The 19,443-nt window shown below is 46.5% G+C and overlaps 1 protein-coding gene across 1 annotated transcript in view; it reads left to right on the top strand.

Annotated features, from left to right (window-relative positions):
- The first annotated feature begins 4,075 nt into the window (after positions 1-4,075).
- The window catches only part of PXDC1 (PX domain containing 1), a 47,741-nt gene continuing 32,373 nt past the window's right edge, over positions 4,076-19,443 (top strand). The window contains exon 1 of the mRNA XM_084850430.1: positions 4,076-7,016. Coding sequence (XP_084706556.1) covers positions 6,761-7,016 — 256 coding nt within the window. The 5' untranslated portion in view covers positions 4,076-6,760. The remainder of the gene's footprint in view (positions 7,017-19,443) is intronic.

The following is a 19,443-nucleotide window of genomic DNA, read 5'->3' on the forward strand; positions in this document are numbered from 1 at the left end:
TAAAAATAAGCAGGCATTGGAAGATTTTCAGAACAGAAGCAGTGAGAGGGAGGGGTGCTGAATTCCTATCCCCTGCTCTCCCCCTGCCCGCCATACCCTACAAGGACACACAGATGACATTTACTCCGAGTTGGGCTAATTTCCCACCAAGTGAATTTGGGCTGACTTTGCAGCTCATGTTCTTAGCTATTATACTACAACAGCTCTCATTTCTTTGTGGGGAAAAGTTCGTGCAATACATGTATATCATTGAGTGTACATGCAACGAAAGAGACACATGAACGTATAATTATGAACATGTCATGTACATTCTTTTTCCTAAAGCAAATCTGCTATCTGTGTAGGAAAACTGGCATATGTGAAATGATCTAGTGAGATCCAGCCAGATGTTATGGATCTGGTGATTCCTACTAAATTCCTTCCATATTCAATGGAGCAGGCACCCAAGTGTGCATACAATTGCAACCTTAGTTTCTTATCACTGGATCTCATTGTTTACAAAATAAATCATATGGCACCTATCATGCAAATCCCTTGTAATCATGGTTCAAATAATGTTGATGGCCAACCTTATCAGAGAAAGCACTTACGCAGCTGTTCTGCTGATGGGAGTAGTGTAATATGCAAGCCATGAGTCTACAGTTCCAGTGTTATGCTCACACAAGTGGTGCAAAGGTTCCACATCATGGGAATTGACTCTGATTTGAGCTAGACAGAATTTCTGTTTACAGAAACAAGTGGGCTTTGCTCACTTTTGAAATACTGTACTGCACTTTAAAATAAATTAAAGACAGCTGCAGTAATAAAAACAAGAACACAAAGTGTGTGAAAAGGGGTACAATTTCCAACTCATCTGCTTCACAATAGTCAATTTTCAGAAATTCATTCTGCCAGTCTGAAAACTACTGAGTGGTGACTTAATTACTTAGCTTTATGTAATTTGCAAAGAACTATCAATAATCTTGTAACTTTAGTGCTTTATAAAGTCAAACAGCAATGCAATGTACAGTGTATTTTGTGTTCATATGTGATATAATTGCAACCAGATGGAACAATTTGGTTGTGCAAAGGAATTGCCTTTACAAATCTAGATTTAAAACAAATGGAGCGCAATTTGCCACACATTGAAACAAAATACAAAACTTGCTTTGATTTTAATGGGTCTGGACTACAGTTACGATGTCTATAATTTGGTACTTTCCAAGAATTTTAGCTCCCCATTGTTTTAAAAAAATGAAAGGGTAGAGGGTAAGAAATCCAACAAAATACATTTTCGTATCACACATGCTCTGTTGACATGAATAGAGAATCAAAATTTGTAGTGTGGTATCACTGCATTGAATTCAAGTCAAGCCAAAGGTATTGATTCCTGAAATATAATTCATAATGGTTAAAATTCTTAGGGGTTGCTAACTGCTTAGAAATGAAGGATATGCCCAAGGGATCCAAACTAGGATTCTTTTCCATCTCTCCAGTGGATCAGAAATACTGCAGAAGATTAATTCAAAACAAGCTTGGCTTTATATTGTAAGAAATGCTGAATCCCTCCCCAAAATCCAAAGTTGAGAAATGTTTCACATCATCCTTAAAACTGAACAAATACTAAAATCTGAATTGGTGGTTCTCCCAATATGTGGAGGCCTTGCCCAGGTATTAGTAAATATTAAGCTAAAGCTCTCAATATAACTGTGTATAATTTTCAAGCTGAACCTACGAAAGTGTTACTGTCTGTGCTTGATGACTCAAGATGGAGCTAGACATTATATATTATCAAAAGTATGGTCACAATCCTGGTGTTTTCTGCAATAACAGAACTCTGAGGATGGGTTGTGTTCATACAGGGAGTATCAGCAGGCAGGACATTTAAGGCACAATCCTATGCATGTTTAGACAGAAAAAAGACCTACAAAAAACTCCTGGGAATGCTGGGAGTTGTAGGTCTTTTTTGTCTAAATATGCATAGGATTGTGACCTTAATTCATCCTACACCTGCTAATTCTCCCCTGCAAGAGTTCCCACTTCTGAGGCTGTTTCCCCCCAGTCATGCTCACATCTGGTTTTAGAACTCAGCTGAGAAAAGTAGATTTAAAACTGCCTGGAGGGAATTTGAAGGGCAGAAGTGGGAATGGTCAGGTATCCCCTTTCGCCTGCTAAGTCTCCTCTGCATGTGAACCCCATCCCTGTATTAGCATTATGAGGAAAACAAGGACTCAAGGATTCCATGTTTCTATTCTAATGCCTAGTTCCTCCATCAGTAAATAGCAATGACAAGGCTTGAATTGAAAACCTGTGAGGTGCTGTCAAAATTATAGTCACTAATAATGGGAAATCCTCCCAAATACCATCAATCACAAAATGGTAAAAAAAAAGTCCTGAGGGTAGCCAAAATGTATTGACTACTTCACTACAGGTTAAAGAGGGGTGAGGTCCTATTAGATTTGTGATCCCCATTTATTTCTTTTGGAGAAATATGTAAACAAGTATGTGATAGCTTTTGCCTATGATTTGTAGCTGCCTGAGGGTTGAATCCCATCTTAGTTCTACTTGGAGTAGACCCACTGAAATGAAAGGGACGAGTTAGACTAACACTGGATACAATGGGGGTAGTGGTGGAGGAAGCTAACAGATCTTTGTTAAAGACTCTTAACCCTCTCACACAGAAAGCCATGTCAGTTAAACTAGTTTCAATTCCAAATGTGTTAAGACAGGTGATTGCTTAATCAGGCAAAAGGCTTTACATACTGGAAGGGTGTTACCTGTGCTTGTAATGGGAGGGGGCAAGGTGGAATGCCATCCCATTTCTTCCCAGGAAGGCCTGAAACCACCCCACTTCTTTTCATTAGATATGACTGTGTCTGGTCACCCCACTTCCCCTCCTCACCCCCCCAAAGAAAAGAAACCAACTCACTTCCCTTTCTCTCTCCCACTTGTAGCACTGGTTATAACTACTGTCAAAACCCAGGCATGTATATCTGACATTTCTGTCCCTCCCCCGGTATTGTATCATCTCAGGCCTTTGTCCAGGCTTCTTTTCCATGGAAGTTGAGGAAAGGCCTGAGTTCACCATGCAATCATCCAGTCCCCAGCCTTCCCTTGAGAGGGTGACTCTTTGCAGCCATTGCCTCCCACATCAGTTTTTCCACAACACAAACAATCCTTCTTTCCCTCTCTCTGAAACTATGTACACTCCAGGCCGGGGCAGGGAGCCCAGAGCAGACAGCTGCTCTTAATGAGGCAGCTCTTCCAGTCCAGACCCCTTTTTGCCTGAGGTGGGGGTGGGGAAAAATTCACTTCCTTGATTAATCATGTCTTTGGTGGGACAATGGGAGGCGAGGAGGAGAAAACTCATCATCGTCTCTCAGCTTGTCTGTGAAAACATGCAGATTTTTTCTACCAAGCCTGCATTTCCATGAATTCACATAAGCAAACAGCAGTCGATGCATCTCTGGTGATTATAAAGGAGAGCACGTCTAGCCTGTTCATGTGTTTTAATTACAGACATACTATGCTTTAAAAAAAATGCTTCATGACCGATTTATTTTATTTATTTTATTCCACCGTTCTCCCATTGTGGAATTCAAGGTGGCTACATGCAATTCCCAGATAGCCTCCCCTCCAAGCACTGACCAGATCCAGACCTGTTTAGCTGCAGCAAGGTGGCTGCCTCATGCGCCTTTAGACCATGCCCTGAGATGTATTCAGTGAAATTCCATGGGTCTCTCCTGGAATTCTTCTTGCTTGTGTTTCCTATTATGCAAGGAGCTATACCTCTGTGAGGTGTGAAGAAAGGCAAGAGTGGCCCCATTACTGTAATACAGGACCTACCCAAGACATGGCTGAGGAGGAAAATCCAAATGACACTTCTCTACGGCTACTTAACATGGGCCAAAATCGAGTACGAGCCAGTCCAGTGCAAGCCTCATACTACTGCTTTTCCTCAATAAGCCACGCTCAAGTGGCTCACAATATCATCAGAAGAGTTTACATCATGCAGCAACATTTCAAGATGGTTCTCTAACAATTACAGGACATAACAAAAAGTAAATATAAAAACCAAACAAAATGTTCAGCGATATTTTCATTGGCTGTATGATTGTGTTAGTTGTTGTTTTACTGTTTGTTTGTTTTTATTATTATAAACCACTCCGAGGGCATTTCTCAGTTGGGCAGGATATAAATCTGATAAACAAATAAACAAACAAAATAGTCACACAAATATTAATAGGCTAATCAAAACATTTCATATCAAGAGATATACACCAAGATTAAACAATCCACTCTTAATTCATACTAAAGCCTAACAACAGAGATACAAAAACATACTCCAAATAGCAGCAAAAATTCATCATATCTGAAACAAAACATTGCCCCCAACAACAAGACCTCACCCTGATGGTGTGTAAGGACCTTGGGCAGCAGAAGCAGCCTTTATAGTTGAAGCCAGTCAGGGCCCCAGTCCTAGGCCTGGAGGAAATAAGCCAGGGTGTAGGGGCCAGGTATTGCAGGAAACAGTGGGAGGCAGACAGACAGTTCCCATGGGCCACAATACAGCACGAAATAATCCAGCACAAAGTTCATTCATAGCCCCTGGGCAGCTTCCGTTCATTTCATTGAGGCTTGCGCTGGACTGCTTCATACTGGATTGTAGTCCATCTTAATTCATGGGACACTAGTGTCATTTGCATTGCATATACCTACATTAGGCCCCACCTTTCATCTTTCTTTTCCGTGCTGCATGGAGTGCTGGGAGCCGGGTGTATTTGCCGTTTATAACGGATCCTGTAGGAAATTAAAATGGTGGCTCGGCGCAGCTGTCCAACGTGCTGCCAAGGCCGTTATCACCAGAGAAGCCTACCACAACCTTGTTGTTGTTCAGTCGTTCAGTCGTGTCCGACTCTTCGTGACCCCATGGACCATAGCACGCCAGGCCTTCCTGTCCTGCGCTCTCTCCCGGAGCGTGCTCAAGTTCATATTCATTGCATCCGTGATGCTATCCAGCCATCTCATCCTCTGCCGTCCCCTTCTCCTTTTGCCTTCAGTCTTTCCCAGCATCAGGGTCTTTTCCAGAGAGTTTTCTCTTCGCATTAGGTGGCCAAAATATTGGAGCTTCAGCTTCAGTATCTGTCCTTCCAATGAGCACTCAGGGTTGATTTCCTCTAGGATTGACTGATTTGACCTCCTTGCAGTCCAGGGGACTCGTAAGAGTCTTCTCCAGCACCACAGTTCGAAAGCATCAATTCTTCGGCGCTCAGCCTTCCTTATAGTCCAGCTCTCACAGCCATACATTACTACTGGGAACCTACCACAACCTACCTCTGGGCAAGGGGGCTCCCCAGAGGGCACTTTGCACAGGATCCTCCTCTCGGACCTGGAAAAGGCCCCCTGTAACAGGGGCTGAGCACCCCGTTTTCCCACCCTGGGTCAATCCCTCGAGCGCATTGGATGGGTGTGCTGCTTTGAAGGGGGGAAGGTTTTAATATCTCTCTCAGCCACCCACTCCTTCTGTTGTGTAAGGCGGGAACGATTAGGACTCTTTGGGAGAAGATCTGACCCGCCCTTTCCAGCTGTTGCAAAGACGAAGAGGCAGAGGAGTTTGGATTCTCTCTCCCTCTCCTGAACAGCTTCCCAGCGGGACAGAGCGAGCGCGGACAGCCGCGCCACGTTCGCCCCCTTTGACGCCCCTACTTAAGCAGCGCCGGGTGGAGGAGGGACGAAGCTGGAAACTCTCCGCTTGCTCGACGGCTACGCAAACCGCTCTATGTCCGGAGTGGGCCGGGAAGAAAATCACTGAGCTTTCCTCCGGAAAATCAGCTTGGATTGGCTTGCAAGGAAAGCAGCCGGAAAAACAGCGCCTCGCCACCCCAGCCCCCTTAAAGCAGAGGGAAACCCGGGACGGAGAAGAAAAGAAGCGTCCATATACTCTTCGCCCTCCATCCGTGCACTCTTTCTCAAACGGTGCTTGATCAACCTATCTAATCGGCCTCCGTTTCTCTGGCCCTTGCCGCATTTCCCTCTCTTTCCCTGATCGAAACATCTATTTTGGATTAACGATGGGGTCTGCCAATATCTGATCGATATATTTTATTCCACGTCACCCCTTAGAGGAGTCGGAGAGAGAGGAAGCGTGTTGAATTCTTCCACGTGTTGAATTTGGAAACAAACCCCAAAGCCAAACCCTGACTCTGTGTGTGTGCGTGCGCGCATTTTGTTTTGCAACGAGATCTTTGCCTTGCCAGAGGAAGACCAGATTGCAAAAGAAAGAGGAAGGATCGTTAAGAGGAAGCAGCAGCAGCACAAACACGCAGCAGCAGCAGCTCAACAATCCCGCTCCTTCGGTCTGATGGCGTAAATCGGCGATGGAAATTAAAATAAGTTGTCTAGAGCGAGAGAGAAAAGGTTGGGGCCGAGCGATTGCCAGTTTGCTCGACAGTTCCTCTCTCCCATCCCATGCTTGTGACACGCAGCAGCGGCGGCGGCGGCAAAGTAACGCCGCTGTAAGCAAGGCGGCGGCAGAGGAGGCGGAGGCGCTCGGCTGAGACCTCCCTCCCTCCCCCCCGCGCCCGAGCCGCACCGAGCGCAGGAGGCGCCCGGCCGCCCCGCGTGGAGCTCCGAGGCAGCGCCTTGCGCGCCCTCGACGCCCAGTTCTCCGCCGCCGCCGATGGGGGCTCCCTCCGTGCGTCGCGACTAGAGGGCGGCCGGAGGCCGGCGCAGCGGCGGTGTCCCTGGCGGCGGCGTGGTATGCGCGGGCGGCGGCGGCGGGATGGCCTCGGCCGTGTTTGAGGGCACCTCGCTGGTGAACATGTTCGTGCGCGGCTGCTGGGTGAACGGCATCCGGAGGCTGATCATCAACCGGCGCGGGGACGAGGAGGAGTTCTTCGAGATCCGCACCGAGTGGTCGGACCGGAACGTCCTCTACTTGCACCGCAGCTACTCGGACCTGGGCCGCCTCTTCAAGCGCCTGCTCGACTCCTTCCCGGAGGATCGCCCCGAGCTGTCACAGACCCCGTTGCTCCAAGGTTGGCAGGACGCCTCTCTCTCCGCCGCGCGCGCTCTCTCTGTCGCTCTCTCTCACTCACTCGCCCGCCGTCCCCGTCCCTCCCGCCGCCAAAAACTCACCCTGCTTGGCAAGTCGCCCTTAACTTGGAAGGAAGTTCCATTGAAATGATCAGCGGCGCTTCCTTCCACACACAGTCGTGATTTTCGGGTCTGACGACGACTGAGGGTGGGATGGAAACCTTTTCACCTCGTGTCGCTTTAAACCGGACGCTGGGGCTTAATTAGAAGCTGGGTCTTTCACTCTCAGGGCTGTGCCTTGGAATATAGGAAGATGACCAAAGCAAAAGAAGAGAGTGTTACTATGCACGGGCAGAGTGCCTTTACAGCAGTGTGGTGTAATTAGAGCCAGGAGTCACCATCCTGTTTTCTGTTTGCCACTGAAACATATTCCTGCCCTGAGCAGGGGGCTGGAGCGGATGGCCTAAATGGCCCCTTCCAACTCTGTGATTCTATATGAAGTAAAAGAAGAAAAAGGAAGAGAGTTCCTCAGAGCATGTGAAAAAAGGTTTTTCAGGCAGCAGGACATAACTGGAGGCAAGGTTCCTCTAGTGCTTGGCCACAGAACTGTTTCTGACTCCAGGGCTTAAGCCCGAACATGTGAAATAAAATTTATTTCTTTATTTATTTCTATACCGCCCAATAGCCAAAGCTCTCTGGGTGGTTCACAAAAATTAAAAGCACAGAGTGCAGCATAAAACAATATAAAGTATGAAAGCTTAAAACCACAATATAACAGTATAACTAGAATAAAACCTAGCGGTAATGCAGAGATTTAAAATACAGTTTTAAAACATCAGAGCTAAAATTTAAAATGTCAGAGCTAATAAGAACAGAGTGCCCCTGAGCATGTGAAAAATGCCCCCAGTATTCATCTCCATGGGCACCTGGGATGGGGGCAGTGTCCGCAGGTTAGAGGGCTGGTTTCTAGGCATGCTTGATGCTAATGATAGCTGCCACCCCCTGAAAAGATTAGCCACATAGTGATGCGGTGTGTGAGTGAATGGGATTTTAGTGCAGAATGAATAGACTATGGTCCTTTTGCCCTTATCCCCTTCATGCATTATATGTGTGAAGGGGGTCTCCACGATTAATGGGGCAGCGGTGCCAAAGGCTTCTCCTAGCTCCATTCCAGATGTCCTTTCATGTCGGCATCTGAGTGTGTAGATCTCTATGCGCGTAGGGCTTCCCCAGGAGGTGGAACTTTGATGGTGTGGCTACACTGCCCCTTCAGTCGTGTGGGTTGGTCCAATAAATTTCCAAAACCAAGGGAAACTATGTCACTATGGTAGCTGCCGTACGGGGAACTGCGATTTATTAACTGCATTGATCAGGAGCCACCTGCTCTGCAGGCACGTTGGCATGGCGTGTCCCGCTTTTTCTTGGGGCTCTTGCCCCAGCCACTACTGCCACATCACAAGTGACGGAGCAGGTAATGGTATAGGAGTAGGTAATGGTTTGTGTCCTGGGTTCCAATCACCGATCTCTCATCCAATTGATCCCTGCTAGACCTTTGGACGGTCAGTGATTGCCTCTGTCCCTGTGTAATTTTGTGAGTGTTGGATGTGCTGATTCAGTGAATGTTGTTACTTGCCAACAGGATAACCAAGGCAAGTCACAGACTGAGATTATGACTGGCCTAGTGATCATCTGTGGAAGAGGTGGGAGGCTAATTTGCAGAGTGTCCTGCTTTGGCTGGGCTCCACGATCCCTTGGTCTTTTCCAGCCCTGTCATTGTGTGCCTTCAGATTTCTGACCCATCTTCTCTTAAAGCCTCAGGGCACGTGACACGTGACTTAAAACATACATTACTCCCCCCCCCCAATTAAAAATAGGGAAAAGTGTAAGAATTGTGCAATTGCCAGCCAATTTATCTTGGCAATCTCAAATGGCTTAGTGCCTTACAGTGAGTATGAATGATGCTTGGGCTTTAAACTTTCCGAAGGGTGCTTCCAGATGAGGTTTTTATTGTGCAATTGTCTTTCCTCATTTGTGGAAATTGAATTAAAATGTTTTTAATTAAAATTAATGTTTATGGAAATTAAAATTATGGAATTTTAAAAGGGGTCCAGATGAAGTTGTCTTCAGCTTGTAACCCTCCAGTGTTTTCCCACCTCTTCTTCTGCCTCCCCCCCCCCCAACAAAAGGAAAAATGAAAAAAGTTAAGCAGGAAAAGATGGAGTAACTGCACAGTGTCTGTTGACTGGTAGCGCTAGGAGCCCTCTGATTGGAAACACCCTTTAGGGGAAGGGGTCCCACAATTATGGGTCAGCTCCTGAGAATGCCTCTCCTTGTGGTCCAAATCTGATACAGAGCTGGTTTGCGCCTAGGAATGTCAGCCAGTCAGTGCAGTTTCAAGAATAGACCAGCCTTCCCCAACCTGGTGCCCTCCAGATGTTTTGGACCAATTCCCATCAGCCCCAGCCAGTATGGCCAATGGTCAGGAATTCTGGGAGTTGTCATCTAAAATATCTGGAGGACACCAAGTTGGGGAAGGTTGGAATCAGCTGATTTCCAGAACCAGCCTATTCCTGTCAGGTTCCAAATAATAATCAAAGATGACCCCACAGAAAGCTGGGAGGCAGTTTCCACAAGCAACAATTAATCTAGGTTTTGCATTCCTGACTCTGTAATTCAAATGTAATAACTACATTGGCAAGTTTATATTTGGTTTTCAAATGGCTCCCTCCTGCATTCTGTCCTACACTTATAAATGCATTACAAATGCCCTTTTTGGATGATGGGTAAAAACGTTCCCACCGGGAGCATTCAGCTCACAGTGATTTGCAATATTTACCAAGGTCATGTTTTTAGTTTAATGCAAAGATCATTGACCAACTCTTTGAATATGTAAACACCCTTTATACTTTTTACATTTGTCTTCACAACGACCCTAAGCGGCAGGTCACTATAGTGATATAATGCACTGATCTTTAACTGGCAGGTTGGGAGCCACAAGTGGGTCACACCCCAACCTAATGTGCGTCACACCAGCTTCATAGAATCATAGAATAGTAGGGTTGGAAGGGGCCTACAAGGCTATCGAGTCCAACCCCCTGCTCAGTGCAGGAATCCAGGTCAGAGCATCCCTGACAGATGGCTGTTTAGCCTCGTCTTGAATGCCTCCAGTGTGGGAGAGCCCACCACCTCCCTAGGTAATTGGTTCCATTGTCGTATTGCTCTAACAGTCAGGAAGTTTTTCCTGATGTTCAGCCGGAATCTGGCTTCCTGTAACTTGAGCCCATTCTTCTGTGTCCTGCACTATGGGATGATCAAGAAGAGATCCTGGCCTTCCTCTCTGTGACAACCTTTCAAGGACTTGAAGAGCACTATCATATCTCCCCTCAGTCTTCTCTTCTCAAGGCTAAACATGCCCAGTTCTTTCAGTCTCTCTTCATAGGGCTTTGTTTTCAGTCCCCTGATCATCTTTGTTGCCCTCCTCTGAACCCACTCCAGTTTGTCTGCATCCTTCTTAAAGTGTGGTGCCCAGAACTGGACATTGTACTCCAGATGAGGCCTAATCAGTGCTGAGTAGAGGGGAACTAGTGCTTCCCGGGATTTGGAAGCTACGCTTCTATTAATGCAGCCCAAAATAGCATTTGCCTTTTTTGCAGCCACATCACATTGTTTCATATCAGCTTCTTTTCTTTTGTTTTAGATTTTTAAAATCAGGGGTGCAGGCCCCCTGGCCTGCAGGCCCAATCCTGCCCACTAGACTCCTGCATATGCCCAGCAGAGCCATGGACCTCCAAGCCTCACCCCGTGGAGGAATCCTTACCCTAGAACGATTCCCACTGTTATCTGCAATCTTAGATTGGAGATAACAGCAGATCAGAAGTAATAGTGGGGATTTCCCTGTGTGCCACTCTCCCTCCCATTGGAATAACTGTGGGGATGTGGGCCATTTATTGTTCTGCACTCCTGTGTCTTAAATGGGAAAAAAGAAAAGAGGGTGAATGAGAAATGAAAGTCAGTGTTAAATGTGGGTCCCACGTCAGAGTTAAAGGTGAGTTTCAACTAAGAAAATTGCAGGCTGCTGCATAGAGCGACATGCTCAAGGCTAGCCATGAATCTGGGGCAGAGGTAAGTTTGTGCCACTAACTGCTAGGTCATATACCTGGGATTCTATCATATGGTTGGGAATCAGAAATGATAGTTAGAAGTTTGTGACCACTCTAGCTGATGGTAGATGTAAGTAGTAGAATATAGTATTTGCCAAACTATACCATTTTTTTTTTCTTGTTTGAGCCAGGAGAAAAATTGGGCTCTGCCAATCTATATATATAGAAAACACACACAGGGCTGAATCCAGACTTAGTCATGCTTAGAGTAGACCCATTGAAATCACTGGGACTTAGGTTAGTCATGACTAACTTAAATCTTATAGGTTTCAATGGGTCTACATATGAGTCTAAGCATGACTAAGTCTGGATCCAACCCATAGTAAAGCCCTCCTGTGAGGGCACACACATGTGCCATTTTAGAGTACATATTCGTGCTTGCTGCATTAAAAAAAATCCATGTATGTAGAAAATTAGCCCATCCAAAACAAGACTAGGCCACAACCACTTTCCTTGACTCTCCACACACTGGGCATGTGTGTGGAGAATTTGAATGTGGAGAATTTGATGAAGAGGATCTCTCCCCTGCCTTCTGAAATGGTACAGTCCCAGGGGAGCAGGGATGTACGAAAGTCACTTACCTTTTCGCAGGGGTGATTCACGGTGGGGAGGAGGCGCTTCGCTTCTCCCCCCGAAGTTCAGGCGAGGGGGGGAGGCGTCCCGCTTCGCCAGGCCGAAATTCAGGCCGGGGAGAAGCGCCCTGTCTCCCCGGCCGCAAAAGAAAAAGTAAACAAAAACAAAAAAAACCCCGTGATAGGCTACGGAACGATTAACGTAGCCTATCCCAGCTAGATTTCCAAAGTCAGGCGTGATAGGCTACGTTAATCGTCACGTAGCCTATCACGGGTGACTTTGGGGGAAAAAAAAACAAACGTGTACGCAAGTGGCGGCGGCCCATGGGCGCCGCCATTTGCGTTCCTTATTTTGGCACGTCTAGTCTACGTAAAGATCTACGTAGACTACGACGAAAATAAGGGCAACGCAAATAGCTTTCCCTTATTTTCACTGTAGTCTACGTAAATCTTTACGTAGACTAGCCGTGCCAAAATAAGGAACGCAAATGGCGGCGCCCATGGGGCGCCGCCATTTGCGTATGCGCTTTTTTTTTTCTTTTCCAAAGTCACCCGTGATAGGCTACGTGACGATTTACGTAGCCTATCACGGCTGACTTTGGAAATCTAGCCATGATAGGCTACGTAAATCGTCACGTAGCCTATCACGGGTGTGTGTGTGTGTTTTTTTTACTTACTTTTTTATTTTGTAATGGCGGCGGCGGCGGCAGCCTGTCGGGAGACCGGCCGCCGCCCCCGCCCCCCACGAAACGTCGCTGAACCACCGCTGGGACCCGCCGCCGAGAGGGACATTCGCTGAAGGTAAGTCCCATCCCGGGGGGGGCGGGGGGCCGGCGGAGAATTTCCCCAACACTTTCGGGGGGCTGAATGCCTCGGCGCTCGGCCTCCCGAAGATTCGGGGAGAAATTCTCCGCCATCCCTACAGGGGAGTCTTTCCTGAGGGTGTAGGTTTCTCTTTTAAAAAAGTGTATCTTATCCTTAGTGGGATAAAGCACTTAGGAGGGTCAATTTTCTGTGGGAAAATGGCACAAGGAGAAAGGGTTAAGAAGCCCACATCCCCCTGTACTAGTCTCCCGCTCAAATTGCAGCCTCAACTGCATCGGCATTGTATAAAAACAACATCTTAAAATAAGTAAATGACATATAACATTTAGGCCTGCCCATAGAGAGTCAAAAAGGTGTGGAGGACTCAGATGCCATGATAAGCTGTAAATTAATGGAGGGGAAATGCCACAAAGTGAATGGGGCTTGGTTGTGCTCTGTGTGACACTGTGGAGTCTCATATAAATATATATATATATATATGCATGCATGCATGCATGCATGCATATGTGTGTGCGTGTGTGCACCAACTGGGTGTCCAGGAAGAAAAAGGAATGCTACCTATTCACAGTGAAAGACTGGGGAAGCAGTAGGAGATCTGTTGTCATAGTTTGGCTCAGATTGCTGGGAAACTGAACTGGGTAATCAAGCTCTATGTACACAGACGCAACTGAAGCCTCTGAAAATAATTAAAGATAGGCAAGGAAAAGTGATGCAGAGAAAAGAACCTGGGTGGCTTTCTCTATCTCACCAAACGGCAAAATTGTGGCTGATCTACTGGGCAGGGGGGCTCAAAGCCTGATGAAGAATACAAAATAATAACCCCTGTGTTAAGTGTTACCATCGTATAGGGCTGCCATCCCCAACCTGGCGCCTTCCAGATGTGTTGGACTACATTTCCCATCATTCCCAGCCAAAAATGGCCCACGGACAAGAGGCTCCTACTGCTGACTTCAGACAGAAAGAACCTTGATACAATTACATCAAGAGTGATTTTGGAAAATTCAGAAATTCAAAAACAACAACAAATAGAATAATGGAGAATGCAGTGGTTGGGGGTGATAGGAGTTGTAGTACAACACATCTAGAGGGTGCCAGGTTGGGGGAGGCTGCTGCTGTAGAAAAATGCCAGGCTTCTTGTCCATAAATATCCCATAAGCCTCTGGCAGAAAGCCTGCTGACATACCTGATTTGAGGCTGGTTCTCGTATTGCAGGCACTACTAGTAGGCCCCTGCGTAAAGCCCTCCACAGGGTGGCTGTACCCACATGGTACCCTGCTCAAGTGGAGCAGGCTGTTGAAGTGGATGGGGCGCTCTGGCAGCCTCAGATGTTTCTGGAAGCCATGTTGCATGGAGGCCGCCGAGTGCATGATCCAGCCTTGTGTGTCATGTAATTGAGTGATGAGCAATCATGTCATGTGCAACTTGCATGGGTGAACCAGCCCAGGGTCACCTGATGATGGATGGCTAGGCGTCCTCCTGAAATTCCTCAGCTGGAGGACCAGTCTGTTGGTGTCTTGTTAGGACATCTTTGCTGTAGCAATGTCAGGTTGTATTGCCTCTTAAGCTGACTTTCATCCAATGTTTTTCCTGGTTCTTGTAACCGGTTAAATTTCTTCAGTCTGCCTCTGATGGAATTTTGTTCCCAAGTATTTGTACTATTTCATTTTCTTTGCTTCTGCACGTAATCTTTATTTCATTGTTCTGAGTTGTTGTTTCCTTTTCTGATCTTGGAAATGTGAAGTTATTATTTCCACATTTGTTTCTTTTCAACTTGAAGCAGAGAGGGAGGCAGAAAGGAATTTGGCTGGGACTCATTGTCCTGAAGTGCCCCCTGCAGACAGATCTGAAACATTGCCGTTGAAATCCAGAGATGAACACAACCATGTTTGGTTTTTTTAATGTCTTGTGAACGTTCTTGCTATTCTATAATTTACTGATGAAATTCTGCATATGTGTTGGGTTCCTTGAAAATATTTTTGCGAAGTCCATTTCACTAATCTCCCAGGGAATTGTGCTTTACCTCACAGGGTTTGATATTCTGTACTAATAACAGGAGACATACAGAATAGGTAAGGTGACCATTTATTTTGGATTTTTTGTCAATAAAGCAACATACAGGCATTGGATTTGCCCAGATCTTTTCAATAAGCACAAAGCGTTCTGTGTAATATCCTTTTTGCAGCGTCCTTTCAAAATCTGTTCAATAAAAAATATAGCCTCACCTGTTTTGTATAATTTCCCCTAAATTAAATGTTACTGACAATTTGTAGGTTCGCATTTAAAAAATCACAAGAACCTGTGCAGCTAACAGGAAAAGATTCAAATTCTTGCAGAACCACATACAAGAAGCGATTGCATTTGTATCTTTACACACTATGTCATTGACCAAAGCTTCTGTAACATTGCCATACTGCACTGGATCCAGGGTAGCGCTTGATGGAGTTCTGCTCACCCCGGAGCAAGGGGGCGGGAAGGCGATCTTCATGGTTCCCCTTCCCCCTGCAGTCCGCTGGGACTCCTGAAAAACTGCTCTGGACAGCTGGGGGACCCTTGGAGCAGCATGAGAGATGATGCAGGAGGAAGGGGGAAGAGGTGATGCTCGCCTCCCTGCCCCCAGTGGAGAGCTTTCGCCGGATCCCATTGCCTTCCATGAAGGGAAGGAGCCTTTCCATTCGTGAAATGGCCAATCAGGAAGTGGTTCCACCCCACTGTGTAGAGTATCTCCTGTTAATGTCTATTAAGTGGGCTCCTTTATTGTACATGGTTTTCATTTTCAACTGGGGACACGAAACTTCTTGTGCATCTTTTACTTCCTGATAAGTGACACAGCAATAGCTATCTATAGCTACATCATATTTGTCATTCAAACATGGTATGTCCAGTGTGTTTCTCCTTTTGTTTATCTGGCTTGATCTTTCAGTTCACTTAACCATCATTCATGTGCAAAGATTTTTGTATCCAGATAAAGGGCCCTTGGATAAAAAGAATTAAGCAGCAGTCTTTCATTGTGAACTAATAACATGCCTGTCATTATGGTGGGTAGAATGTATGGAGAGGGAGGACTTATATATTACAAGGACCTGTGGGGTGAGGTGGAGGATGCACTGCAGTTTCATGTATTTGCTCGGGGCTGGAGGACAGTTTTTGTCATCCCGCAGTAGTGTCCTCAAGTGCAGCAGTTTAATTTCCTCCATGAGAATGAATGACACACAACAACCATTTCCTTGCATGTGCGTTATTTCCAGTACACTGTCCCTGTCTCCACTGTGTTGACTCCAGTCACTGAGAATCAAGCCTGGTCTTCTCGGCACAGCCTCATCCTTTCATTTGCATAGCCCCACCTCTTCATCTGCATACCCCTGTCCTGGGTTCTGTTTCTTGGTCTCATTATGGAGCAGCCTGGGGCCCTCCAGATGTTTTGGATTACAATTTCTGGCATTCCTGACCACCAGCTGTGCTGGATGGGGCTGATGGGAGTTGAAGCCCAAAATATCTAGGGGGCACCAATTTTGGGAAGATTGTGACAGCATGTTTGGAACTGGCGTCTTATATATTTGGAATTGGCGTCTTATATAAATGCAAAACCATTTAAAATAGTGTTGAGCTGAGAAGAGTTGCCCAGCAGACATTTGGGGGTGGGGTGCAACCCCCCCCAAATGCTCAACCTTCAGATTTGTCCTTTCTCCCAGTATTTTAGCATTTTAGCTTCCTAGTCTTTTAGCTTTGGTGTTTTAAGTCTATATTTTAACTCTCTAAGTTGCTGCTAGGTTTTATTCTGGTTGCACTGTTATATTGCAGTTTTAAGCTTTCATATTTTATATTGTTTTATGGTGTGCTTTGTGGTTTTACTTTTTGTGAACCGCCCCTAGAACTTCGGCTATTGGGTGGTATAGAAATGAAATGAATAAATAAATTCTGTGGCTGCGAACAGCCACAGTGATCACTGCCGTTTTGCCAGAAGAGTCGTCTGACTGTCAAGACAATGTGGGTGGTGATGGTTTCCTGTGTTTTGTTGTTATTCTCTGCAGCACAGTGCAGAAGACAGGGAACTGTCCCCACGTTGCCTAGGCAACCAGGTGGCTCTTCTGATCGTCCATCTGTAAGAACAAAATGGCAGTGATCATCATTGCTGTTAACCACCACAGAATAAATGAGATGAAGGAATGGAGGGCAGGAAGTCAGTGCAGTGGGGAAGGCTTTGCCCTACCCGAAGGATTAATGAAATGTGGGGTACAGCTTCACAGCCTACAGGCAAGGCTGCAAAAGGTCTTGGGTTCCTGTCAGCTTTGCTCCTTTTTTATAAACGCAAAAGCAGCTGGGCCTGTTCAACCTGTGAACTGACTGCAACAAAGTTGCTCAAAAGAGCTATGGATGCATACAGACTTCTTCCACATCTCCACTATCTTTAGACTGTTTAGGATTGCAGCTGAAGAAACACAATCTTGCCCTGGCCTGCACAACTAGTGAGCCACCAAACTGAAGTGGCCTACTGAAGGTTGGCCTACTGAAGGTTTGATCACTTTAGAGGGCTTTATTTGAACCCCCCTTAAAAGAATACGTGGGAGGCTTTCCGGGCCTTGCTGTGTCGTTTTGCTGTTGGCTGCGTGTTTAGTAGCAGTGTGAAGGGGTCCTTCATGTGTACCTGTGTACATGCACAGGGCTCTTCCATGCAAGGCAGAAAGCTCATTCCCCACTACGTTTGTTAGACTTAAAGATGCCCCAGAACATGTTGTTTCCTATAACAGGCTTGTGCTTCGTGTCATGGTTTTTAGGTATAATATTGAATAAGCAGCACTGTTGCACTCTACTAAATGCCCACAGGCACAAACATTCTCGCTGGAATTTGAGCCATGCCATTTTCGCCACAAGAATTAAGGTGTGAACACTACAGAATAACCACACGGTTTCCCTGGATTATATCAAGATTATCGCTGACACAAACAATGTGCAAATCATGGCGATTTTCCTTGTGTGAAGGTCAGCGGGAATCATGACTAGTTCACCAAAGTCTTATTCATGCTTAACATTTTGAGAAATTAATCTCTTTGGTTGGCTTCTCTTAAGAAGAGGGCTTGGCTTGTCCAAGCAAGAGCACCCATTATTTCTGGTTAAGAGTACAAAGTAGTCTAGAGAAGTAGTCCAGAGTTAGATCCTGATCATTTTCCTTGTGATACTATAACGATACGTTGGCTTGGATCAAAAGTCATGCCACACCATGGTTTGGTGCTCCGTGAATGAACATGGTGCTCATGTGCTCCTCTTTCCCCTTTCCTCATGTACTGCGATTCAGTGAGTTACCTCCAAAGCCCTCCAAAGTAGGATTTCAAGCTACAGTTTGAAACTGGAGGGTAAGATTAAACCACGGTTTGATCGTTTGGATGGCTGTAAGAACAAACTGTGGCTTGTCCTAAAGCGGAAGCAATTCATTGCATCGGAGCATGCAGAGAGGAGGGCGGGGCAGGGAGCAGATGAGCACACGATTCACTCACGTAGCACCACACTGTAGTTTGGCATTATGTCTGAACCAGCCTAATATATGAATAAACGGAGAGGTTGGGGAATGTTTATGCAGGGCCGGCCCTACAATGATGCAGCCTGATGCGGGAGCATTAGATGGCACAGAATGGGAAGAGTGGCTAAGTGTGCCATGCTCTCCACCCAAAGCGCCTGCCACTAACTGCCCAGCAGTTAGCCACACTCTTTCCCCCTCCTGCCACCCTGTGCCGCTGCCGCCGCCTCCTCTGGCATCTGCCTGCCTTCCTGCTCGCCGGCTGGCCTCCTGGCAACGTGTGCCTTCTTCCCCAGCTGTGGGGGCCTCCTGGCAGGATCGGGCAAAATATTACAAGAGTTCCTGGCTGCTCCTGCAGCTGGGACCTCTCACAATATTTTGGCTGACTCTCCCAGAAGGCCCCTGTGGCTAGGACATTATGTAGGAAGGGGGGGAAGAGCCATGGCTGCCTCTTCCTCCTCTTCCTCCTTTGGCACCTGCCTGCCTCCCTGCTTGCCAGCCAGCCTCCTGGCCGGCCACTTCTACCTTCTTTCCCAGCCACGGGGGCCTCCTGGGAGAGTCGGCTGAAATATCACAAGAGGTCCCCGACCAGTCCCATGGCTGGGGCCTCTCTCAGTATTTCAGCCAACTCCTAGGAGGCCCCCGTGGCCGGTGAGCAGGGAGGGAGGGGAGGAGCTGCCACTATCACTGCCACCCTCCAGAAGAAGTGGGGTGGTGGCACCAGTGCCAGAGGCAGCAGGATGCCTAGGGCCGGGGTGGGGAACTTCTTTCAGCCAGTTTTGGAGAAGGTCTCTGAGGGACGCATTCCAGTGGGTGGGGGTCGAAGGCAAAAGGGGCAGGACCTAAAGAAAAGAGGTGGGGGTGGGTGACTTTCATGTTCCTATGGTGTATTAAATCAAACCAAAAATAATGTAGAAGCCCCATTAACTGCACCTCAGATTCCTTCATTTCCTAATTAATGTGATTGAAATTTGCACTGCACACTAGGACTTGGAAGTGTTTTTGGTTACTGTAGACACTTGAAATAACTTCAGAAGAATGAACATACTGCCACTTAGACAGTTTGTCAAACATCTGTTCACCTACCCTTTGAGTGAAAATGCTTATTCTTAAAAATAGCACTAACTAAATAGCGCTTTCCCTCCCTGCAGTCAGAAAGACAGTCAGTGGTCTATTTTGTGGGGCTGTAATTATTGCATCTGTGTTCAACACTGTAACATCATAAAGTTCATCTTCTGGCTTTGGGAATGACAAACCAAAAGCAAACTCAGACTATTTCTAAAGCTCTGTTGCACTAATGAGTCTGATGTGATAATTAAATAGTACCTAAATATGCATGTTATGTGGGGCCAGCCTCAGGGGC

The sequence above is a fragment of the Heloderma suspectum genome, chromosome 4, assembly GCF_057233095.1.
Source record: "Heloderma suspectum isolate Gila_16-S chromosome 4, 16-S_ref, whole genome shotgun sequence".
Lineage (NCBI taxonomy): Eukaryota > Metazoa > Chordata > Lepidosauria > Squamata > Helodermatidae > Heloderma > Heloderma suspectum.